Genomic DNA, 27,237 nt, shown 5'->3' with positions numbered 1-27,237 from the left:
CATAATATATTTATTTATTTTACTCTAGTTACTTAACATAAATTCCAGTATACAAAAGGATGTATATAAATATATATGCATATGTACTCATTTACGGCTTTTCAACGTAAATATTCTGACATGTGCAAGAAATTATAATTCACGAAAAAAAAATATATATATATGCATTTAAATGCGCTCTATATGCGTACATAAACTTTTTCTCATGAATAATGCTGTTTTATGGACTTACACAGACATCATATAATTGTATACCCATACTATTCCATTTATTTATCTATATGAAATTACCTCTGGTGATTAATATATTATTCGATTTATTTTGTTCCTAATGATTTTTGTACGCATTATTCCCTTAATAAAATTATTTTTCTCATGGAGACAATAATAAAAAAAACTTATTACACATATATATATGAAAGACATGGAAAGAAATTGTTGAAATTATTCCATAATGAGAAAAAAATAAAGTATATCATATAGAATACATTTTATTTTTTTTATTTTTTCTACTGTTGTCATGTACACTCGTACAGTAGAAAAAGCTTGTATCAACCTCTTTAAAATTATGATCAAATAATTTCAAGTATATTACATGATATAAAAATAAATATTCATTATATAGAATATAGGTACGTACATATGTTGAAATAGGTAAATGGCCACATAATCCTATCTACTGTATGCTTATATACCCACATATACACATATGTATGCATATATGTATGAATAAGTTGTTGAATAATATTCAATACACCAAAAATTTTTGAAAAATATAGATTTAATTTTTTATATTCCTTAATCCCAATTAAGTACATAATTACAAATTTATTTTCTCAATATTTCGTCTTCACAAACGAACAAAGAGTACGAAATGTTACGTCAGATCATGTGCTAAACCGTTTCCATTTTGTTCTTATTTTTTTATTCAAGTTTCTTTTTCATTATCCATTTATATTTACAATCTTTTTCCTTTCTTGTAAAAACACATTTCTAATTGTCAACTCTCTATGGAGAACAAATTAAAAAATAAAAAAATATTTAAAAATGCATATTGCACTTATATATTTGTTATGATACATATTTATGCTTTATTTTATTTTTTTTTTTTTCTGATTCTTGTTTTCATTTGTTCTTGTTTTACTTCTCTGTTCTCTCCTTTTCATAATAACTACATTTTACAAAGATTATATCGTTCTCATAGATATATATATAACCTAAAAAAAACAACGTTTGTTTACCACTATATTCATATTGATGTTCTTATAATGCACATCTTGTTATTTTGCTCTATCCTCTATTTTCTGTTTTACTGAAATATTTGCATAGAAACTTCTTTATTATTTAAGGGAACAAGGAGTAGTATAACAACAAAAGAAAACAACATAATTTTTACTATTAATATACACATATTACAATAATTCTTATAACAGCTTAACACTCTATTCCCACGTCAGTAAATTTTGCACAATGATAAAATGGGAATTCTGTTTTTTCTTTTTTTTTTTTGAAAATTCCTATACGAGTTAATTTACATTAAATTTAATAATTTTCCTTTTCTTTTACTATAATCCTTCAATTATTAATTGAAAAAAAGTAAAGTAAAAGGAATAGTGTACATGAGAGATAAGAGAGAGAACTAAAATATTTAGGAAAAAAAGATAAAATAAAAAGTGTCTTATATAACTCTCTATATACATGTACATATATATAATAAACATACAAGAATATATTTTAATAAAATACAGTATTACTAAGTATTAATAAAAAAAAAAATATATATATATATTTTATATAAAAACAATTATTAGCAATCCATCCACAATCATCATGATGAATTCTTCATATATGTTAATCTAACATTTTCTAAGTCCTATATATATTTCTGCAAAAAAAAAAAAAAAAATGTATTTTCTATTTAATTGACCAAATAATAATTTATAGTACGTATAAAAGTCAATAATAAAACAAGTTAATATTATAATTTAATTAGAATCTATAAAAAGTCGTATTTAATAAATTAATTATAATTAAGAAATTTACTAAAAAAAATGTTTTATGTAAAACTATGTAACTTACACTTATTTAATTAAAAGTTATAGAACTAATATATGTTAAATTATTAACTAAACTTAATGAAAATTTATCTAACCGAAAATTCAATATAATGAATTTACGATTTATATATAAAAAAATATATATACTGTTTTTTTTAATACTCTTTTATTAAAAAAAATGGTAGGTATAAATTTAACTTAATTAATAATATCATTATAAACTCTGTATATCTTTATATATACTTAAAATAATATTAACTACATAGTTAATATAATTATAGTCATAAAAAAAACTATACAAATGTATAATGTCCATGTATATTATCATATATTTGTAGAAAATAAATACTTATATCCGTTTCCTATAAAAATAAGTTAACCTTTCATATACCTATTAAATTAATTAAAATTTTACTATTATGAAAAAGGAAAAAATAAATTTATTCATATTGTGCAGTAATATATGTACATATTTAATCCATTTTTTTAGCATTATATTGATGTATAAAAATATGTAATATATTTTTTTATAAATTTTTATTATAATATATATGTGGTTAATGTATTCTATATTAACTTAATTCCACAAATAATAACAATTATAAAATAATAAGTGTTCTTGATTCATAATTAAATTGCATAAACATGGAAACTCTAATATCTTAAACATTTAATAATAATAGTTATTTAATAAGATTATTTTATTATTCTGTATTTTTAACTTCAATTTTATATCATCAAGGAAAAGCTAAAAATTTATTAAAAAGCTTATGCAATAGTTTTGTTTTATAACATATCCATCACAAAAAATTATTTATAAAATATATATTAAGTTAATCATTTTTCAAAAAAATAATGTATATATACATATACTTATTAATCCAAGGAAATATATTTACTTAATTTTCATAAAATACAAAAGAGAAAATATCCATTCATAATATAAAATTAATAATGTTATTTTTTAATAAACTAAATAAGATAATCACTTTATATTAAGGCAAGAATAAAAATATAGAGCATCAATTTTTATATCAAATATAAGTTATGACATAAAAATAAAATTATACGAATTGTTCTATTATATATTCATTTTAACTCATATACATATATTTTTTATGAAAATCTGAATATATACAAAAATATTTATGTGAAACCATTGTATTTATTGAAAATTAAACTCTATAATACAACTTAAAAAACTTTAAAATGCTCAAATTAACAAAAAAAATGAAAACATATTTTTTTACTATTTTATATCAAAAAGGATAGTTATACGTTGTAGTATTTATAAATTATAATAATTTCTATGCATATTTATTAAGCATAATACTAAAGATATTACATGGATTACGTCAAATTAAGAAGTATAGTACAGAAAATAAAATGTTTTCTTCTATACTTATTACCTTTTCGTGAACTTTATTTTTTGATATTTTATAACTTTTTTATGATAATAAAGAAGCCCTAATATAAGTGTTACACCTAAAATTATTAATGGTACAATATATACTAGATAACCGAAGAAACTCTCTACATAAGTGTGTCCTTTTACTTGTTTCCAATCTTGCGTTTTTGATTTCTTTACCAACTTTAACACAAATTCTCCACTTTTCGACTTGAACAACCAATTTAAATCGGATGATTCCAAAAATTTATGTAAACGACCATACCATCCATATCCATGACACATTGTCACTGTTCTAATCAGTATCCATATAAGCCCATAAAAGTAAGTATAATCTAATATAATAGTTAATGCAAAAAACAATAGCAATATTGCAGGTATAAAAATTCGTAATCTACATTTTTTAAGTACTAATTTTTCGTAAACCTTGTCACTAATTGTTCTGTTATTTTTAAGAAAATCAAAATAATCCAGTTCTTTGAATATTTTTTTTTCAAGATGAGAACATTTTTTTGTTTCAAATTTATTAGATTTAATTTTTCTAGCCAGTTGATCGTCTTCTTTATGCTTTGATGAACTTTTGTAAGAACGTCTATTTTTTGTTTTCTCCCATTTTTCATTATTAGATAAGTTTTTTTTTTCGTTTACTCTATTACATGATATTTCTTCTTCTAAACCTAAAATACTTGAATTCTTATACTTCTTACATTTTGCTAATAATCGATAAGTTCTTAAATCTAATTTTATACCTACACTGCGCTTTTTTCCTAATGATTTATTAAAATTACTCTAAAAAACAACGAAAATGTTTATAATTTAAAAAAATAAATAATCTAATGGTAAAATAACAATAATAATAAGAAAGAAACATGTAAAATAAAAATAATATAAATACGCATAAAATGTATTATCATACTATATCGTTTTTGAAACTGCATATCCTTGTTAAAAAACTAATAGCGGATAAATTAATTAATAAGAGTAACATAATCTTTTTATCCATTATATATTTTTACAATAATGTAACATATTAAGTATAGAATATATAAACTGTAGCATACTAAACTTCTAATAACAAATGATGTTATATTTATTTTAAATATATTTTTTCAGTATTTTTTAGTAAAATCATAGTTAAATTTATATACCCAAAATATTTTTTAGAACATTGAAAGGAAATATATCTTTTAATTATGTTGTTTAATTCTTATACCAATCTTATTTTTAAAAAACAAATATTCATTGAAATGAGATATTTTGAATTCGTTTTTAATAATTCAATATATATAATTTAATTCTTTTATATATTATAGAAATTAAACAATTTATCATTAATATTTTAAAAAAAATAAATAAAGATTACTTAATATTTCTGTATATTCAGTTTATGTAGTATATGGAATATATAGAATATATAATTTATAGAATATATAGAATACACTCATAAATATAGTTCAACAATAACTACTTTTAACAATATGTTTATAGTAATAATTTTAATTTTATAAATATAAATTTTTCAAAACGTCGGATATTATTGATAAATAATATTAATTATTATAATAACCGAATAATAGAAATGATAAATGAAGTTACTATATTTTGTATAATTTTATATTATATTAATTATGATCCCTCCATTTTTTAAGAGGTTAAAATATATATTTATAAAATCTAAATTATAGTATACCACAAAATATATAAAACAACATTATGTTAATTGCACATATATTATAATTGTTGAATAATAGTTTTTTAAAATTATTATTTCTAATTAAGTTAAATTCATTCCTTTATTTCTATAAAATATTTTTTTTTATTTTCGACTTAATTTTTTTTCTTTCTATAATTATATACATATACATGGAGTTCGGATTTAATAAAATAAGAAAATCAATACTTCTATCAAATGCATTGTTAGTAGTATATTAGTGGTACATTAATATATTTTTTTTATTTTTTTAAAAATAAATATTCATTTATTTTTTTCTTATAGCATCATATTATAATAAATATTTAAGTGATTTTTTAAAATGTAATTAAATCAAAATTTACACAACAGAAATAATGGAAGAGTATAAAAACATATCAACTTATATATTAGAGCAGAATTGTAATATTTAATATTCAAAAATCCCTCTGTATATTTGATACAAAAAATAAAATTACACCAATAAATGTTGACTCCTTAGAAATAATGTGAATTCGAATTCATGAATCCTAACGTAAAATGTAAACTAATATTTATAAATTCTTTTAAGAAAAAATTCATATTTTTTTAATTAATTTTATTTGAAAAATTAGCTCTATAATTATATGGAATTACTAATAGTCAATATAAACTATGGGCATTTATATATATATTTAAAAAAAAACGAAAACATTACTAAATATATGTATAGATCTGACGCTATAGCACAAGTCATAAATAAATACCAACATGTTATGTAAATTTTGTAGAATATACATATTTATTTTAATTAATTTTATGCATAATTTAGAATTTTACAGATATATAATGTATTATCAGAATTTCACTATTATCAAAATGTAGAAAAAAATATTTGTACAGAATAATATGAATATAAGATTAAGCTTAATTAACTAATTTATTCTATGAATGACATAAAAAATTAAATATAATATAAATTTTTTTATTATTTTTCATTTTAGAATATATTTAATTAATTTTTGTGAAATTGAATTGGCACTATAATTAAGCGTGATAATAAATGTGATAAAGGTTTTTGATTCTTCAATTAAATAAATTGGTTAATAATAACCAATTTAGTAAAATATTATAAATAACAGCTATTTAAATAAGATAATTTTTCATTATATATTCATAGTTACACATTTATATAATTCCAAAAAAACTAAAATTCTCTTAAAAATGTTTTGACAGTTAGCACTTTCTATAAAATACTCTACAATATACACGTGGTATAATATATATGTTAATTTGCTTCATAAAATAAAAATAAATATATATACGTATAGCAAATTTTATGCAATTATTTTCATAAAATACAAAACAAGTAACATTTATTCTTAACTTAAGAATAATAATACATTTTCTTAATAACCACTATACTAAATAATTTTAGACTAGAAAGACATTAGGTAAAAAATAGAAATTATTAGTATAATTATAAATTATCACAAATATTTTATAAATATATGTATATGTTATATTATTTATTCATTTTAAAGTACAAATATATATATATTTATATATATATATATTATATAGATTAGTGTGAATACATAAATATACATGTTATGTCAAATGTATAGAGTAATGATATAATTATTTGTTTATTAAAATGCTTATAATAAAATATTAAAATATTCTAATTCTCAAAAAATTGTAGAGAAAATTTTTTTTCTGTATTATGCAATATGCACGGAGAATACCATTATATATTTATAAATTTATAGCAAATAAATTTATGTATATTAAAATTATATCAATAATAATATCATATATATTGCATCAGATTAATAGCATTATTACAATAAAATGTATAATTAATATTATTCATCTCTCTAAGACATATACTTAAGTTTTTTATATTTTTCATTATTTCGTAAAATCTTAGGAATCGCTACTATAATTAAAGCAGCTAATATAATCGTAAGTACTAAAAATACTGCTAAAAAAAAATTTTCTACCCCTGGTACTGATGATCCTGCCTTAATTTCTCCTAGATTTAATCCTTTATATATAAATTCCCAACAAGTTTTAAATGGTGTAAAAGTTGAATCGTCAACAAAGTCAAAAGTCCGTAATATGGGTAACCCTATTCCAAATAAGAAAAAAAGAAAGAATATGGCAGCTCCAAATCCGTAACTTCTAAATTTTATTTTTTTTAAAGCTATATCATTAATTCTCCTTTTTTTTTCAAGAAAATTGTCATAATCTTTTTTTTTGATCCATTTTTTTTCAAAATGGTAATGCTTTCCATCAAACATTCCATTATTATAATCTATAACTTCTGTATAGTATTGCGATTTATTTAATAAGCTTTTATTTGTTAATTTGTTTGTTCTTTTGCCCTTTTTTTTATTATAAGATATATCTTTTTGTTCATTCACTTTATTACTTTTTATATCTTCTTCCAAACAAATATTATTTGAATCCTTATTCTTTTTATATTTGGCTAATGATCTATAATTTCTCGTATATAATCGTCTACTAATACAGCAATTCTCATGCATAGATTTACTAAATTTACTCTAAATGAACAAAGAAAATATTTATTTTTTTATATGAAAATATAATATAATTCTATAAAAATAGTACAAAAAAAAAAAAAAAAATGAAATATTACAAATACAAATAAGATAAATATACGTAAGTAATATAATCGCACCGAATCACGGTTAAATTTGAATATCCACCTTACAAAGAGAAAAACAGCAATTTTAATAATAATATGTAATTTTGTATTTTGTTCCATCATATAAGCTATTTAAATTATATTATCAAAATGAATCAACTTCAATTATGTACTCATAAGGACGAAGTTTGTTAAATTTAGTTAAAATTATATTTTTATTATTACTTTGTAAATATTTAGTAAACTATATAGGACTATTTTTATTTTATCAGATATACAATGTAAAATTACATTCACTAAAATAAAATAATTCTAATTGTTTCATTAATATTTAAAATTCATAATTTTTTTATATAAAATTGTTAACTAATTAAATGATTATATTATTTATGATTTTCAAAATAAACTAAGAAATAAATATGTAATTTTTTATTATATATATATTCTACGTTTATGTACTATACAGAATGTAGAAAATATATATATTTTATATTCCTTTATATATTAGGATAATTATTATAAATATTATGATTGTTATCATATTAATAATTATAATTCTATAAACTTTGTAATTTGGTAAAACTAAATATTTTTTAATAAAATATTAATTCGTACATTATAATAAATGTAATAATAAAAAAAAAACATATAATGTTATATTAATTGTAACAAATACATTAATTAGTCTTTAATTATATACAAGCTTTTATTGAGTATAATTTTTTAACATAAGTTAAATTTATATATACTACGTAATATATGAAGAAATACATATTCTAAAACTAAATATAAATTTATTTTTTATTTTGATACCATAAATTTCAAAAATTCCATATTTTAATTAGATTAAATTTATTCTTTTATTTCTAAATTAAGAATAAATACATTTATCTTTTTGATTTCTTAAATTTCTTTTTAATTAATTATATGTATATAGAAAAAATATTAATATAATAAAAAAAAAAATAATAATAGTGGCTTAAGGATAATAACTATATGTAAATGTTATATATAATTTCACTAATTTAAAAATATAACGCACTAAATAAATTCACAATAATATGTACTATACTATATGTACATAACAAAATAGAACCAATAACAATATATTATAAAAGAATACATTAATTATTAATTTTTCTATCTATACTTTTAGAAAAGATATATTATTTTTCCTTTATTCTTTTAAAAATATACAGTGAGAATAAGTTTTAGAAATACAGTACAGTAAATCGAGATAAATATACAAATAAATAATATTTTATTAAAAATACTTTTAACAACAAAAATACGTTATACCCCAACATTTCTGTTTTTATATTTTATAACTAATAATGTAATACATATAAAAACAAAATACGTACAATTATTGTAATAATCGAAGATATCTCTTTATATCATTATACTTAAATAGCTATATCTTTCATGTGAATAATTAAAAAACTGGAATATATCACTAAATTAATATAATTTTTTAAATTTCCGACAAAAAATATATACCTTAAAAAAATATTATTACATTTTAATTGTTATCATATATAGAAAACATCAATTGATATATACATAAAGGTACTTATATAGTTTTTTTTACGTTTCCTCACAATTTATTCGTCTATCCTTTTTACTTACAGCTAAAGTTTCTATATAAAATATATTTTAAAACATTTAAATATTCATAAAAATACACATATGCCTTATAAGGTAAATAATGTAATAAACGTGTATTATATAATTAAATCATTCTAAAAATTTAGTCTTCTTTTCAATTTTAGAATCACTCAATTTCTCTAGAAAATTGTTTAACTTTTTTTCCTAAAAAATATAACTGCGTTCAACTAAATTATTTATTTTTCCCCTAAATTAGGAAATCTTATACATATAGCCTTTTATTCTTTTGAAACCTCTAATTATCTACATATGAAATATATATTCAATAATAAAATTGTGTTATTATATATATATTAATGGATTTTACATATATTTTCTATTAGTATTTTTTATAATTAAATAATATTATTAATATTTAAGACAAACCTATAATATTAGTTAAATTTAAAATACTATTATATTTATTCATATTATTTACATGTTTATACATTTTGTATACTAAAATATATAAAAAAAATAAAATATTCTTATACATGTTCAATTATTTTAGGGTGTAATGTATCAAATATATGGTTACAACTATAATTTATTTATGTATATCTATATTTTTTTCTTTTTAGAAAAGGAAAAACTTTTTAAATGTTTTCGCCTCTATATATTTCTAGTAAAAATTACTTCTTTTACTAAGTGTAAAATGTTTTCATTTTTCAGTCATTATATATATAGTACTTACGTACATACTGTAAAATAAGCGTGATTATATAATAATCTGTATATATATATATTATACAAAGGAATTATAGTTTTTGTAGGAAATTTCATATTTTCAAAGGTAATTATGGTTTTTATAAAATTTCTACAGCTGCAAATGTTGACTATTTTTAAAATTTGTTAACTAGATACATGATGCTGCACAATTTCAATGAATCTTATTACATATAAAAGCTGCACATGACTAGAAGAACATTAGAATGATACATAGGAAGAATTTACTTAATACTTTCCAGTAATTACATTAACATTTATTGTATTTTACATATTTTTTCTTTTTCTCAAACTATAATTTATTTCAGTGAAAAATAATTGTGCTCTTCCATTATTCCTTTAATAAATTATGACAGTGAATTAATTCTTTAATGGTGTCTTATTTACCAGTATAAATTTTTTAATAATATATTACTCCATTTGGAGAATAATGCTTCCTTCAATAAAAAAAATATAAACATGTTTATATATCTATATAAACAAAATAATCAGTTAACTAATAAATGTTCTAGAAATTAGAAGACATATATAAATTTCTCGATATACTATATAGCGTATAACACTACATATAATCCTAATTTATAAATGTTAAATTATAATAATCATTGGTAATATGCAATAAATAACTGTACATGTTAAATGAAGAGTGATTAAAAAAATACAAAAATACATAAATTAAAGAATAAATTTTTTTAAGAATATTAATGAAAAATAATAGGATACGGCTGAGTTTGATTATAAGAGAACTAAAAAAGCTTCTTATATAAAAATTAGTATTAAACTTTTTAGTGAGGTATAAGAAACACCCTGAATTTAAATAGTAATTCTTTTGTAGAAATTTTCTTTTGTTACTAAGTAAGAAGAATTTTAAGTTAAAAATATTCTAATATTAATTAATAATACTAATGTTATTAATCAAGCTTAACATAGTATATATGATATTTATGATTTCAAATTCATGTATATAATTTTTGTAACGACAATTCGATAAATAGTTGCAAATAACATTATCATTAGGTGCTGTGAAAAATATAATTTTCTTTATATTGTCTAATAAGTTGTAATAATAAAAATATGTTATATATTAATGTAGAATACAAATATAATAATTTTTATAGTTCGTTAACTAATTAGTCAGTTATGTGATAAAATATTAAATAATATTTTTTGATATATCAATTCTAGAATTACACGATTTGATATTAAATATATTTTATATAGAACGAAAATATTTAATCCAATATGATTAAACAACATTAATTAAATATAACAATAATATCACGTATTTTACATTAGCATAACATACATAAATATTATATGTTTCATATTCAGTGTAATTCAATGTAAAACAAGCTTATTTTATAGTACTATACGACTCTATATTTATCTGTATAACTAAAAGTATGTACATAAAATAAAATTATATTTATCTTCAAGACAAATTTTTTTTTATTTTATTTTGAAGACATTTTATTCTTTAAGATTGTATTCTATATCATAATATATAGGTAATTATAAAGTGAACTACGAAATAATATGAACTACTAGTTTAGATATTCAAGTAAAATATTTTAATAATCTATACAACAGTTCTTACTTTAGGAATTTATACATATTAAGTAAAAACAAGAAAACAATAATCTGTTGTTTAAACAGTTGTATTTTGCTAAATATAATTAAATTAATTATACTCTTTTTTTTCGTTGTGTTACTTTTTATGATTGCAATATTTCTATTTATACTATGTTAAAAATATGCATACTGAACATATTAAATTTATTATTATATATTATATTTTTAATAAGTAAACAAATAAAGAAATATATAATATAATTCTTATGGTATAATAAAAGATTCATTAAATCATATAAATTTTTATTAATTTTCTATCACGTTTAAATAAATATAATGCTTAAATTACGGTATCAAACTATGATATTCATAATATATTAAAAAAAAAATAAAAAGTGAGAAAAAAAAAAAAAATTTATCAAATATACATAAAGTTGTAAATAAATTATATATTTCATATAAATACAATATAAAACTCTTTCCTTTTATTATTCTTAGCATTTTAATTTTATTAATCATAATTCATCACAACAAATTTTGTTAACATAGTTTTAAAAAATATTTCTCTTGATTTCATGGATTATTTTTTATGAGGATTTCGTATTGAATTTAATAATATAAAATTATTAACAAAAATCAAATAAATTTATCAAATGAAAAAAAAATACTTAAAATAAAAATAATTTTTTAAAATTACAAGAACTACAAAAAAAAAATAAATAATGTACAAAAATAATAAGAGAAACATGTTTAACAAAAAAATGTATGTCATAAAAAGATGTTCTTTTATATATCTTTTTTTTTTTTATTACCTTATTGCATTCTAATTATATTACTGGAATCTTCTTAAAACCAAGTACAATAAAAGTATATATTTTATAATTTTAATATGTTTTTTAACACTTTATTATTACGAGTGTTCACTTCATATATGAATACACTTCCTTTTCAAGGATTAAATAAAGTGCATTTTTAAATTATTATACATATCAAAAATCTCTTATATTTTTTATTACATAAAATGAAACTACTTATGCATTATATAATTATATATCATAAACATAGTTTTTATTAATTAATATACAATTATAGTTAAAATTAATACTGTATATGTATATAAACGTATGTAATATATTATTAGTTTGCTAAGTTTATCTATAGCTTTTTTTTTTCCACTAATAATATTTATCAATAATATTACAGAATAATTAATATATAATCTCTAGAAAATTATTTATTTTTCATCATCCAGAAACGGATTTAAACAAATTGTACTAAAACTACTTTTTACATATATACTAATGCAAATATTACTTCTAGATTTTAATCCTCTATTATATCCTTAATGAAATATTTTATTTACTTATATAGTCTATATAATTGTTCTTTTTAGAAATAAGTTGTATGTAGTTGAGTTATAATTTTTAAGCAATTTTATATTCTTAAAATTTAATAAATCATATCTTATTAATTTTATTTCAATAATATTACCTAACGACTATTTTAAATAAAACTCTTATTAATTTTTTTTTTTTAATAATATATATTATTGTTTTTCTGTATATTCTACATTTATACTTATTTAAATAAAAATATATAAGGTTTTTCTATGTTGATATAATAAAAAAAAAAATAAAATAAATTATAAAACAAACATTTATTAAATATTATCAAAAATATTATATACGTCTAATACCTTAATTATTGCAAAATTTTTGTGAACATTTAAAATATTCATTATACAACAAAATACAAATATGTTTACCTTTTATACTAAATCTATTATTTTTTTCATTTTAATATGGACTTGCAAATATCTCTCTGAGGTACAACACTCATTATATATATACTGTTTTTGTTCTTTTGTGTTATTTTATTTTTTTATATAAAATATGTTTTTTATTAAAATAATATATATTCTCTTTTTGAATATAGAATATGCAACCTTATATTTATCTAACCGTACATCGTAAATCATGCGAAAAAGAATACAATCGAAATAACACACTCAGTGCAGGATTTAGAAGATTACTATGTAGTGAAACAATAGTAGCAGAAGAACGAAAACATAACATGTTAAAAAAAGGAACAGATGATTTATTATACAAAAGTGATAATTCCTCTGTAGAAAGACTAAATTTATTGGAAAATGAGGATGAATTTCGAAAAACATTTACTAATTTAATGCAGCGTGACATTTCTAATCAGGAATTTATTGATTTAATGAGATACACAAAATTACAAAAACATTATGATTCACTTCAATTTGAACACAATTTAAAAAACAAATATAATAACTCAAAACATTATAATAATGTTCAAAAACGTAAAAATATACATACATCTTTAAAAAAGGTAGAACCAAGGAATAATACAGGTTTATTCCAAAATAGGTCGAGTAATACCTATCATAATATTAAACATCAAGATATAGTTAAAACAGCTTTATATTTAAAAAAAAATAGCGAAGTAATTTCTTTAATTAAATCTAAAAAAAATATTATTAAAATATTATATATAGTAATAATTATAATTTTATTCTTTATTAGTATTATATGGAAAGTATATGTTGGTGATACATGTTATCCTGGTATATGTCCCCTAAAATTTTCACCTGAACTATAAAATACAACATTTTTAATTTAACATTTACAAAATATTTTATAAATATTAATAATATTAAAAAATACGTACAACGATTAACTGTAAAAAATTAAACTTATAATGCTTTAATACTTATTACAGTAATTCGAAGGTATATAAAATTTTATAAACCGGATAATAAAAAAGTATATACCCCTACTACAATTATATAACATTTGAATTATTCATTTTTATATATTTCATATTAAAAAATTTCCTTAATATAATTATATATATAAAGCAATATAAGTAAATCATTTATATTTTAATTGTCAACTTAAAATATTAGCATATTTTATATTGTGTAAAAATGTATTTTCTAGCATTATATATATATTTTTTCATTTCTGAAGCATATTTGTGCTAAATAAATTAACATTTTCGAGTTCATATAATATGAAAAAGATCAAATAAATAAATTACATTGAAACATATTTTTCATTGAAATATACGTAGTTCTTATTTTATTTAACGTTTAAGAACATGTTTCTATTATTATTTAATTATTTTTAGTAAATTAGGTATATAAGACATAAATATGCATTAATTAGGATTATTCATACAGGAAAATGTAGTTTCTTATATTTTGTTTTTAATTTTATCATAAAAATTACAACCATACAATAAAAAAAAAACAATTTATGTTTAGTTCACATTTGTATAAGCATAACAGTAAAATTATTTATAATTTTTTTATTATCATAAAAAAAATATAACACCTTAATATATCGATTTAAAAATAAAAAAAAATACAGCACATATTATTATTTTGTTGAGTTTATCTTTTTTATATGTACATAAATAAAAAAATTAATATTACATTTTTTATTAATTTAATATGCTTTTAACCGTATTATATATTTTAATAGATATTCTATAAAAGTAATAACCAGATAATATATATTAAGTAAAATATAATAAACTAGTAACAAACCTTTTGCTATATATTTTATTCTGATAATAACAACTACCCTTTCTTCATATATAAACCAATGTCTGTTAACACAAAAATGCATAGTTCATACATAAAATTACTTTTAATAATTTATCTTATAAAAATAACAAGATTTTATCGTCCTGATTAAATTATAAGTTATAAAATAAAAATTAACGCATAACACATTGTTATGTTTTTATTACTATTATTTTCTATATTTATATGTTTATTAAATATATAAAGATTGAATTCCATATTCTTGCAAAAACTAGCCATACTTTACTGTATTATTAAATAAATACGTTTTACACAAGGTAAATACAACTCTAACTACGTTCTATTAATCAGGAATACATATAATTTTAATTATTCTATATTATATTAGTTAATTCTTTTCTAATTTATAATAATAAAATTTTTCACTATAATCAGTTTTGTTTGGAAACATGTGCGTATCAAGGTTATCTAAATAAAATTATTCATAATTAAATTTATAGCATGAAAAAGACACATATATGGGATTGAAAGGAATATATATGTTATATTAATATATAAATTATGATATTTAATATATAAATAAAATTTTTCATGTTTGTTTATTTTAAATATATTATTTTAAGCATTAAAATTCCAAGGAACAAAGTTAATTCCATGAAATTGTAATGATATTTTTGGGTTAAATTATCATTTTTATTCATTATTTTTATACTTCTATTGTTTCTTAACATATTTATTTGAATACCTCAGATATATCGTTAACAATATATTGCTACCTCAATTATTACTTGTAATCACACTTGAAAATTTATTTTTCCATGAAGTATAATAATATATTACTTGTATTAATGTATTTAGCATTAATTATTAGATAATTCTGAAAATTATAAAGGTAATTATAAAAATTAAATCATATGAATATGTAATGTATAGTTGATTAAATAAGAAGCTTAATTTTATACATTATTTAATACTAACGATTGTGTAATATCTACTATCAAAGAAGTAAACATATTAAAGGGATACTTAACTTTTTAAAACTTAGTATGCTTTAAAATCTACAAAAATGTGTTTTTTACGAATTTTCTTCAAATCATAAAATAAAATAAAAATAATAATCATAAAATAAAACCATAGAGAAAAAATAAATATTATACATAGAAACAACAATAATTTTAACCATCCTAAACAATAACTATCATTGAGATAAAATTATAATTCCCTTCATGAAATTTTCGTTTTATGTCTATTTATAGAGCTGTATACGTGATATCCGTTCAGTTATGTGTGTAAGATGATATTATTCTTTCATTATTCGTTTAATATATAGTTTTAGTTATTTCTTATTTGTTTTTAAGACATATGAAATTAACTATATGCACAAATATGTTTATATAAGTTTTAATTGAGAATACCGTTTTTAGAATTATTTATTTTTATTATTAAATGCAATTATTTTGGAATAGTAAACAATGGATTTTGTAGAAATTAACATAAATTAAATAAAATATTTACATTTATAGAAAATAAAATCCTATAGTTGTGAGAAAATTATACACAATAATCAAGCATGGGAAGCATTAACAAAAATTCCTAAAAAGATTCTTAAAATTAAACAGAAGAAACCTCCATATGTAAGCATAATTTTTTAAGATTGTAAATAAAATAATTATTTATATTTTCATCGTTCCAAATACAATTGCTTTAAAATAAGAGGTTTGTATAATTATAATTTATTGGAATCTAAATTAGTATATAATGTGCATTAATAATAGGAATATATTATTATAATTCTCTTTATACATTGAAATAAATGCTATATGGAACAATTCACTTAGCAAAGTATAGAGATAAATAGAATAATATTAAATATACAAAAAAAAAAAAATATTACGATATTATTTTTTACAATTATTTTATTACTAAGGGAAGGTTAAACGCTTTCTGTAAACATATTTTCTAGTAGGATGTATTCTATATAGATTACATTGATAAATTTTATTTGATATATTAATCTATATAATTATTATTATACAGATACAAAATAATTTCATTAATAAGTTTTATTAAAGGCTTTAGGAATATTTTAAAGTTTTTTTTTCTGTTACTGTTATTTTATAATTAAATTCAATTTATAGTATGATAATATCTAATTTTTTGTATATATTTATATATACAATACAAAAATACATATTATACATAGTCAAATGTAAAATAAACTTAAAACTTTAACATTTATATGTAATAGAATGGAGAGAATTAAGGGATTATTTTATAGTTATGCAATGTAATTTACTCAGGGAACAATAAATTTATAATTAAAACTAATTTTTTAAAAAGTTATATTTCTAATTTAACAAAAAAATACTTATTTTCAGGTATAATATTTATATATTATTTAAATTCCTCCTTCATTTACTAAAATTTTAATTTCAGCAATAATCATGAAGTTTTGTTTCTTAACGAACATATATATTATTATAAAATATAGTAAACATTAATCCAAATAATTTCAGTGGTGTTATTTTAACATTAGAAACAGAGAATAATTAATAGGAGCGAAAAAGCTATACTCTCAAAAAAAATAGTATCTATATATTTATAATATAATAAAAAATCAAAGTAGATACCTAAATAGATATTCCAATATAATGTACAATTTATATAAATATGTATTAAAATTAACTTAATTTTCTTTAAAATATATATACACAACTACATAATCCCCATATGAATAATAAATAATTGGAAAAATATTTTTTTGTATAAATTTGTTTTAATTACAATAAAGTAATATATTTTTCCAAATTATTATATTAATAATTAAAGACTTTTTTTTATATTATACAGAATGTACTTTATTCTTATAATATTAAGTAAAAATTAATTAAGACATTTTTCTAAGGAATTTCGTTTTAGATTTTATGCATGACAAAATGAATATACTATATATAAATGTACTATGGAGAATTTCTTTCATTTGTATATGTATTAACATGATATCGATATAATTTATTTTATTGAATTCATATATTCTTTTATACAATGGCATCTGGAGTTACAGTAGAAAACGTAAAGCTATATTTATATTATATTAATTATATATAATGTTGTATTCAAGATCTCTTTGTTATAGAAATAGATAAATATATATTTCATGTAAGCGGGATTTTGCTCATTTAAATGTTATTATTAATTTTTATTATTTTTAGGATAATTCCGTGGAATTATTTATTAAATACAAACAGGATTTTGATAAGACTATTCAAGATTTTTATGTTGATTATTCTAAACTAAATCCTGGAAAAACATGTGCTGAAGTGTCTGGGAATGTTCCTAACTTTACAGAAGCTTGTCAAGAAATTGGTGTATATTTAATGAAAATACAGAAGGATTATTTTCCTGAAAGAATAAGACGTTGTAAATACTTGAATTACTGGATAAACAATAATGAAAAATATAATAAGCCATCTAGTTGGTTTGATGAATATAATAAATTTTCTTCCAAACTTGGCCATATATGTGAGCAATATATAAAACAAATTGATAAAACTACTTTAACAAAATTTAATGAACTTTATGACTTATATGAAAAGTTTAACAATTTTATTAAAAATGTTGCAACTCAAAGTGTTAATTGTCAAAGTGCTCAAGGATGTTATGACTTATATATTAGATATTATATTGAGTGTGAAGAAAGTAATAGTAATGAATTTTGTGAGGAGTTAAACAATTTTAGGGAAGCATATAATAAACAAATGATAAATGTAACTGCTTGTCCTAATGTACCAAGAATTTTAGAACCTAAAAAGAATTATGTAATTTTTGCCAGTTTAACAACTCTTACAGTATTAATAGCAACTTTCACTTTATTCCTATTATATAAGGTTAATAAAAATTATAATAATTATTATGAATATTGTAAAATGATTAGTATAATTCGTTATTACAAACAACAAAAATAATAAAATAAAATAACACATTTTAGTATTATATATATATATATATATATACATATTCTTTTACTTCCATATAGTTTACTCCAATAAAATCATGGTTATATAGTCGTTTACAAAGGAAAAAAATAATTCAACTTATTGAAGTAGAAGAAAAAAAAAGAGAATCCTTAGTAAACACATGTGAAGAAGTAAGTAGAAATTATGAAGAAAGCTTTCATAATGTAGGTTATCAAACTCAAGGAGTAGTTTAATACAAATATTACTGTATATATTATATGCATTAAAAAATCAAACATTTAGTGACATAATTGCTGCATATAATTGGGTTATTCATTAATAAGTAAAACACACTAAATATAAGGAAACGATTGAGTGTGTATAAATATTACAAACATGACTGTATGAAATTTATAGAAAGAAAAGGATAATATAAATGATATACTACTGTAGGAGACAGTAACACAAGAATCCAGTTATATATTCTATCTTCTTCAAACTAAAAAAGCAATAATTTTAAAACAAATATAAGTAACACAACACTATTCAACAAACTTTGATTTGCGTGCACAAAAATATGAAGTAAAATTAGTTTAGTATTAAAAAAGAAAAAAAAAAAAAAGTACAAAAATAAATATGAAACAGAACACTTATAACATTATTATATAAAAAAAAAGAATAAACATAAAATAAAAATATTATTCAATAAACAAAAATTAAATGTATTTTATTTATAACTAACTTTATTTTAAATTTTTATTATTCCTTGTTTTCTTAAAATTATATAGAAATAAATTTTTAAAAAATTATACAAAACTTTTAACCTTGTCTTCAAATAATATATCCTATGTATCTCACGGTAGTAGGAATATTGATAAATGATCATTAGTATATTAATTCTATCTCTGATCAATTTTTAATAGTAAGAATGCTATCCATTTTACATTAATTCATAAATACATTTTTCTAAAGTTCTATTCTTAATTTTCTTTTCTTTAAAATCCACTTTTTTATTTATGTTAATCAAGAGTAATAAAGAAATCTATATATGATAAATAAAAAACATGCATAACAATGCATTACCGTTTCAATATTTTCACCAAAATATATTACAATATCAACAAGAGATATTTATATTTCTTAATTTCATTTTAATTTACTTTACACAAAAGGAAAAATGCACAAAATATTTTATAAATATATTAGCAAGTAACATAATAACATATAATGTATAAGAAAAAATTAAAGGTAATTTTTTTCTTCAGATATTTTAATGTAATCCATTTTTTTTTAATTTCCTTAGAACCCTTTATATATACATTTTAATAGAAATTAAATGTTTTGAAATGGGAATCTCGTTATTTATCGTGGAATATTTTCCTATGAGGTTATAATTATTCAATTAGAAATTTCAGAATACTTAAACATTTAAATTATTTCATATTACTATGCATGAACTTGGATTTTATTATATACCTGGATTTTAATCATTAATTTAAATATGCGATTTATTAGATTATACATAATAGCACGTTCAGAATAATAAAACAAAAAAATATGTAATATTGAAATTATACATTATTATTGAAATATCGACATATTCATATAAAAAGTATATATATGAATATTCAGATGATAATTAGGTATTCAATTTTATTTTTAATGCCTATATATTTATAATAATCAAAAAATTAATACGGAAATAATTGCCTAGATTATTGTTTGTAATTCATATTAATATAAAGACATCATTTAAGTTTTTTTATATTTTAATAATTTTTTTTTTCTTTTGTTTTAATGATCTATTAAACTACGTATATATAGCGAATTTTATGATGAGTTACAGTAAAAGAAAACTATAAAATTAATAAAGCAATACTTCGTTAATGATTTATTTATGTAACATCGATTAAAAATATTTGTAACATAACTAATTTATAAGAAACATTTTCTTATTTCACATAAAAATTCTATATATATTATTAATAATTTAATTATTATAAAAAAAACAGTTTCAGTAATAAAAAAATTATTTTTATTTATATTTTAAAGAAATAATATTGAAATAATAAAACAATTTTTGCATATTAAAAAAATAATTTAATAGTTCAAATTGTATTCATTTTAACCTTTTTTTTATTATGTATGTAAATAAAAATATATTTAAATTTTTCAAAATTTCGCAATTTATTCTTTTACTTTTTAAAAAAGAATTAATTTTATATTAAACAACACATATATGTTAACAAAATAGATAAAAGAAATTGCATCTAAAGTAAAATTAAAATATTTACCATAAGACCTAAACTCAGAAATACATTTAGAAAGAATATTTTGATATGTTTATAACTTCATATTTAGACCATTCAAAAAAATAAAAAAAATTTTAAGAAAGACTTTATAAAAAAATGTGTATTATAATGTATTTATCCTAAAGCTTATACGTAGAATAAACATAAAGTTTGTTTTTATTTTTAAATAAATATATATATATATATATCCATACAACTAAATACTATTGAATCCTTTTCATCATGTAAATAACAAGACAATCTTATTTTTAATTATAAACAAATAATATGTTCTTCTACTTACACAACAAATAATCATTTAATTCTAGAAACAGATAAAGCAAAAATAATTAAGGCTATTTTTACAGTAACCACTAAAAACTGAAAAAAGAAATCAACAAAAATTATATTAATATTACTTATATATATTTATATTTACCCATATATATTTTTCAAAAAAATCTTAATAAATAAACAAATAGTTTTGTGGACAATAACATCAAATCAAGGTTAAAATATAACTTAAAATTCAATGTAAAAAATATTATAACATTTAAAATAACAAAAAAAATAAAAAAGCATATTTATACTTTTGCTTATCAACAAATCCAGATATGCATATTTGACTTTATAAATTATAATTTTATATAGATATGTTATTTGTGTACATTTCTTATGGAATTATGTATTATAACTGTTATAAAAGACTTCACTAAGAGAAGGATACGCTGTATTATTTATTTCACGTTTCTTATGTATTATCTTTATATACATTGCCATTAAAATGAAGAGATGAATAAACGATAATATAACTATATATGTGAATATAGAAAATCCTACATATACTCCAATATCCCAATGCGTAAAAATATTACCTAGTGTTTTGTCTGGTTTTAGAAAACATAGTAGTATTCCATTTATTGCATGGAAGCTCAATAAAATACAAATAAGAACTGCTTTTTGTTTTGTAACATTTCTTAAAAACTTAAAATCTGCAATAGTAGAATTCCTAAGTGTATTTCTATAGTATATTTTGTCGAATTTTCTTTTTCCTAATTGTGAATTTCTTCCGTAGGGCACAGAATTTTTACTTCTCCCACCATGTTCATAACCTCTTGCATTATATAGTGAACATTCGTTTTGCTTTTTATTTATGCCTTTGGTTACTTTTTTACTATTATATGTATTCAATTTTTGGTATTCCTTGATAGTTGGTGTATCACCTTTTATATATACAATATCTGAACATTTTTCCTGCTTATGCTTTCCTAGTAATCGATATGATCTTGTAACTATTTTTATATCAGTAATGTACTTTTTATACAAATATTCATTATCGATACTCTAAAAAAATAAATATCCATGGTTTAAAAAATATATAAATTTTTTCTAACAAAGTAATAATAACAATATGACGCAAAAAATAAGAATAACACAAATATCATTAAATAATATTATCTTACCATATCATTATCAAAATGACATATCCAAATTAAAAAGATAAACGTAAAAATTTTAAATAAAAAGTTTATTTTAATTTTTCGTTCCATGATATAGATTAGTAAAAATGAAATATATGCAATAAGAAAAAATTTATCAATCTTATAATGTACTCCTAATGATAAATGATATTTTATTTTTATTTTTTTATTTTTTCATAAGAACTTAGTAAAATGTATATGACATTATTTCATTTTAAAACGTAATCAAGAAAAAATAACTTTAAAAATATATTATATAATTTTTATCTTAATGTTATTTATAATAAATTAACATTAATAAAAATATTATAATTTATATTCACTAACAAATAATAATGATATATAATTCAATATATTTGAAAAATTAAATAAATTTATTTCCAATAAATTTAATAATAATAAAAAAATATGTGATTTTTTAACATTCCTATATACTATTTTTACATAGAGTATAGAATTCAGATAATGTAGATAAAACATTTGCCTATATATTAAAAGAATAATTAACATTTTTATTCATATTATTCTATTAATAATTCTAATTTTGGAAAAAATATTTCTTTTTAAAAAAGTGATATTTTGGAAATAATATATTTATAATAATAAATGCAGGAAAATATATATTATACAACATGCTGCATTTTATTTTTTATAGCTCTTGCATTAGTAGTACATAACATATTAACACCTTTATTTACAATGATATATTTAAAAATAAAAAATATAAATACTAACTAATGCACGAAACTCTATATTATTTAAAGATAAATAATGAGGGATCTTTTATACTTTTAATATAATTTTTTAAAGTCATATTTTTTTATTATTTAATATTTATATCATTATTTACGAATGAAAATTTTGTAAAGCTGTAGACTTAAATATTTTTTTCTTTTTTTTCTAATATACTCGTTTAGAAATAATTTAATAAGAAGCAAAAAAGAAAAAAATATATAAAATACATAAATTATGAAGTAATTACTATATGTAATGTATTAATATAATTATTATCTTGGATGAATATTATTTTCTTTTTATTAAACCAAATGTAAATATGAATATATATTTTTGTTATTGAGCTTTTTTGTAATAAATATTTAGGTACTTTTTTTAAAATATAATTAAATTAACAATAATCCATAGTAATAAAATAATCAGTCATACCTTTAGTTTATTGATAAGTTTGTAAAATACACTAGATTAGTAAATTGTTGCGCAGAATTATTAAATATTAAAATTATATTAATATATCTTGTTATTTCTTGCAAGTATTTTATATCATATATGAAAATACCTTTTTGTACTAATACATAATATTAACTGAAAAAAACATTTTTTCATAAATTATAACTTTATTAAACATTAACAAAAAAACAAAAATTATATTAAAATTTATTTAGTAGTATTTCAACTATGTTATTCAGAACAATCAATATATTTTAGTGTTATATTCTGCACTTCCTAAATATATACACATTAAGAAAAATTATACACGTGTTATTTAATTTACTAAACAGTACCTTATAATATCTATGTAAATGTGACAACTGAATCATGTATTAATATTATAATATATTATAATTTACAAATAAATCAAAAATAGACCAAAATTTAATAAATTAAAAAAAATATTTACTATTAATCGAAAGCCAGTGTCATTAGAATTATTATACATTACACACATTTTATTAAAAATACCACTAATAAAATATAGTAATTCATTAGATTATCTTTGTTAAAACTTATCTAAAATATAAAAAAAATTATTACGGTTTAGTTAATAATTTACAAGTAGATGGTTCTCTTTTTTGAATTTTTAATTAATGTGAAAAATTATAATTATTATTTTGATGAAATTATTAATTGCTTAAATAAATTATATACAATTTCGTATATATTTAAAATAATATTAACTCTTTTGTTATTATATAAATAGAAAATAATAAATAAAAACAACATATAAAAAAATATTTTTCTACATATTTTTATAATATACCAAAAAAACTATTCATTTATTTTCATTTCCTTTAATGAAATTTTTCATTTTTATAACAATACAACACTTTCATATATTTTTATTATTATAATATGGCAAATAAAAACAAAAAGACATAATTTCAGCATATTGTCTAGTAATACAAGCTTAAGTTCAATTTATTAATGTAATCATTTAAAGATTTAAAAATAAAAATATAATTTTTATATTTATTTAAATATTTTCAGTAAACTTATATATTTAATTCAACTTTCTAAAATTTAATTAGCACTACATTTAAAACGAACATTAATAGAAGAACATTTTTTAATTATTCATTTAATTGTAAAGGTATAGAACCTATAAATTAGTAAACTGTTTATAAATAACACTTATTTTCGTGAGACTACATTATTATTATGTATCTATAGAATAATATTTATGTTGTCAAAAAACACCATACATATATTAAAAAGGTTTTTATAGTAATTATGTTTCGTAACATATTTCAAAAAAAAAATATTGTAAAACAAAGATTATGTTTTATATTTAGCAAAAAAAAAAAAAAAGTAATAAATTAAGATCTTTTCACCAGAATATATTAAAATTTCCTTAATAAATACAAAAAAGATACATATATTAATTATTTAAAACTAATAATGCATCTAACTAATAATATAAAAATGTTAGTCATCATGTAGGGCAACAAGGTAAAAAACAGAAAGAAACAATTTTACGTCAAATATGAATTATCACACATTCATACAATTATATGTTTTATGCCAATCAATATTCTTCTTAACGCACATACATATATATTTTTTTCAAGAGAATACATGTAAATACACATTTATACATTTGATGATGATATCTATTGTCAAACTGAAACAATAATTTAAAAAACAAATTAAAAATTATTAAAACATTCAAATTCAAAAAAAAAAATTGAAGACGTTTATTTTTATTGTTTCCTATAAAAAGGACTAGATATCTAAAGGTGAACTTATAAAAGTTACGAAATTATATTTATAATTTTGATGTATATATATAACTAAAAAAAAAATTGGTAACAATGTTTTTGTGAGCCTATTTTATGGAAATGATTATATTGACTATTATTAATTTCACTTTTTACATGCAGCATTTTATCGTATTTTTTAATCTTTCTGCAGACTAAAATAAATATTAATAAAAATATTAAAGTCAATATAGTGCCTACAATTTCTACTGGTAATGCCCAATTCGAAGATATATAATTAACATCCCATTTAGTAAAATCTATTGAAGGAATTGTTAGTAATATACGTGCTACGAATAATATAAATAAAGCATATAAAAAGTATATTTTGTTTGTTCTACACCTTTTTAAAAAACTAAAATCAGAATTCGCAGCACACCTAACATTATTTGAATAATATATTTTGTCTAATATTCTTTTTCCAAAATGTGGATCTTTTCTTGGGCATACTAAAGATTTACTTTTCCTAGAATTTTCATAGTATTCTATATTATTTGATGAACTTTTACTTGGATGTATATTTCTTCCCCTTGTTAATTCAACATCGTTTAATACATATTTTTCTTTGTATTTTTCATTATTTGAAATATTTTCTTTTAATAATACAGTAATTGAATCCTTAATAGGCTTATATTTTGATAATAATCTACATGTTCTTCTATCTAGCTTTTTACGAAGATTGTAGTTTTCGTCCAAAGATATATTAAACTTATTCTAAATAAAATAAAAAAATGTAAATATTTGTAATTTAAAGAAAAAATAAATTAATTCATATCTAATATATTAATAAAAAAACAACAATAAAAATATAATACAAAATATTCTTAAATAATATTAGAATACCTTATCCCTGCTAATATAGCACACCCAACATAAAGACATAAATATAAAAATTATATTAGAAAACATTAACTTATTTTTTGGTTTCATTATGTTAATTAATAATATTATAATATATATATTAGAAAAACGTTAACAACATTATAGTATATATCTAATAATAAAGATATCTATATTAATAAAAATTATTTTTTTTTATTAATAATTCATACAAAACTTAATATCTTTCATAAAAGGAATATTGAAAAATAACTATAAAATTTTTGTATTAATGTTATTAATAAAATCTTAATTTGAATTAAAATAATGTAATTTAAGCTCATTAATAAATACTCAAAATATATAA

The 27,237-nt window shown here is 18.5% G+C and overlaps 6 protein-coding genes across 6 annotated transcripts; 2 read left to right on the top strand and 4 right to left on the bottom strand.

Annotated features, from left to right (window-relative positions):
- Positions 1-3,462: 3,462 nt before the first annotated feature.
- MKS88_001752 (uncharacterized protein) lies at positions 3,463-4,468 on the bottom strand (the record flags this gene model as incomplete). The annotated part of the gene is made up of 2 exons (XM_067214708.1): positions 3,463-4,254; positions 4,382-4,468. 2 exons carry the CDS (start codon positions 4,466-4,468, stop codon positions 3,463-3,465), a joined length of 879 nt encoding a protein of 292 aa, XP_067074638.1.
- A 2,546-nt stretch (positions 4,469-7,014) lies between these two features.
- MKS88_001751 (uncharacterized protein) lies at positions 7,015-7,928 on the bottom strand (the record flags this gene model as incomplete). Its single annotated transcript, XM_067214707.1, has 2 exons — positions 7,015-7,704; positions 7,842-7,928. The coding sequence occupies 2 exons, from the start codon at positions 7,926-7,928 to the stop codon at positions 7,015-7,017; spliced, it is 777 nt and encodes a 258-aa protein (XP_067074637.1).
- A 5,763-nt stretch (positions 7,929-13,691) lies between these two features.
- MKS88_001750 (uncharacterized protein) lies at positions 13,692-14,378 on the top strand (the record flags this gene model as incomplete). Its single annotated transcript, XM_067214706.1, has 1 exon — positions 13,692-14,378. The coding sequence occupies one exon, from the start codon at positions 13,692-13,694 to the stop codon at positions 14,376-14,378; it is 687 nt and encodes a 228-aa protein (XP_067074636.1).
- A 3,997-nt stretch (positions 14,379-18,375) lies between these two features.
- On the top strand, positions 18,376-19,540 carry MKS88_001749 (uncharacterized protein; the record flags this gene model as incomplete). The annotated part of the gene is made up of 3 exons (XM_067214705.1): positions 18,376-18,402; positions 18,543-19,217; positions 19,367-19,540. 3 exons carry the CDS (start codon positions 18,376-18,378, stop codon positions 19,538-19,540), a joined length of 876 nt encoding a protein of 291 aa, XP_067074635.1.
- Positions 19,541-22,258: 2,718 nt separating this feature from the next.
- Positions 22,259-23,127, bottom strand: MKS88_001748 (uncharacterized protein; the record flags this gene model as incomplete). The annotated part of the gene is made up of 2 exons (XM_067214704.1): positions 22,259-22,921; positions 23,041-23,127. 2 exons carry the CDS (start codon positions 23,125-23,127, stop codon positions 22,259-22,261), a joined length of 750 nt encoding a protein of 249 aa, XP_067074634.1.
- A 2,957-nt stretch (positions 23,128-26,084) lies between these two features.
- On the bottom strand, positions 26,085-26,981 carry MKS88_001747 (uncharacterized protein; the record flags this gene model as incomplete). Its single annotated transcript, XM_067214703.1, has 2 exons — positions 26,085-26,765; positions 26,895-26,981. 2 exons carry the CDS (start codon positions 26,979-26,981, stop codon positions 26,085-26,087), a joined length of 768 nt encoding a protein of 255 aa, XP_067074633.1.
- Between the last annotated feature and the right edge of the window lie 256 nt (positions 26,982-27,237).

This window comes from Plasmodium brasilianum, chromosome 6 (assembly GCF_023973825.1).
Source record: "Plasmodium brasilianum strain Bolivian I chromosome 6, whole genome shotgun sequence".
NCBI classification, from domain to species: Eukaryota; Apicomplexa; class Aconoidasida; order Haemosporida; family Plasmodiidae; genus Plasmodium; species Plasmodium brasilianum.
The sequence above is the reverse complement of the archived record's forward strand: the minus strand, read 5'-3'. Positions and strand labels throughout refer to the sequence as shown.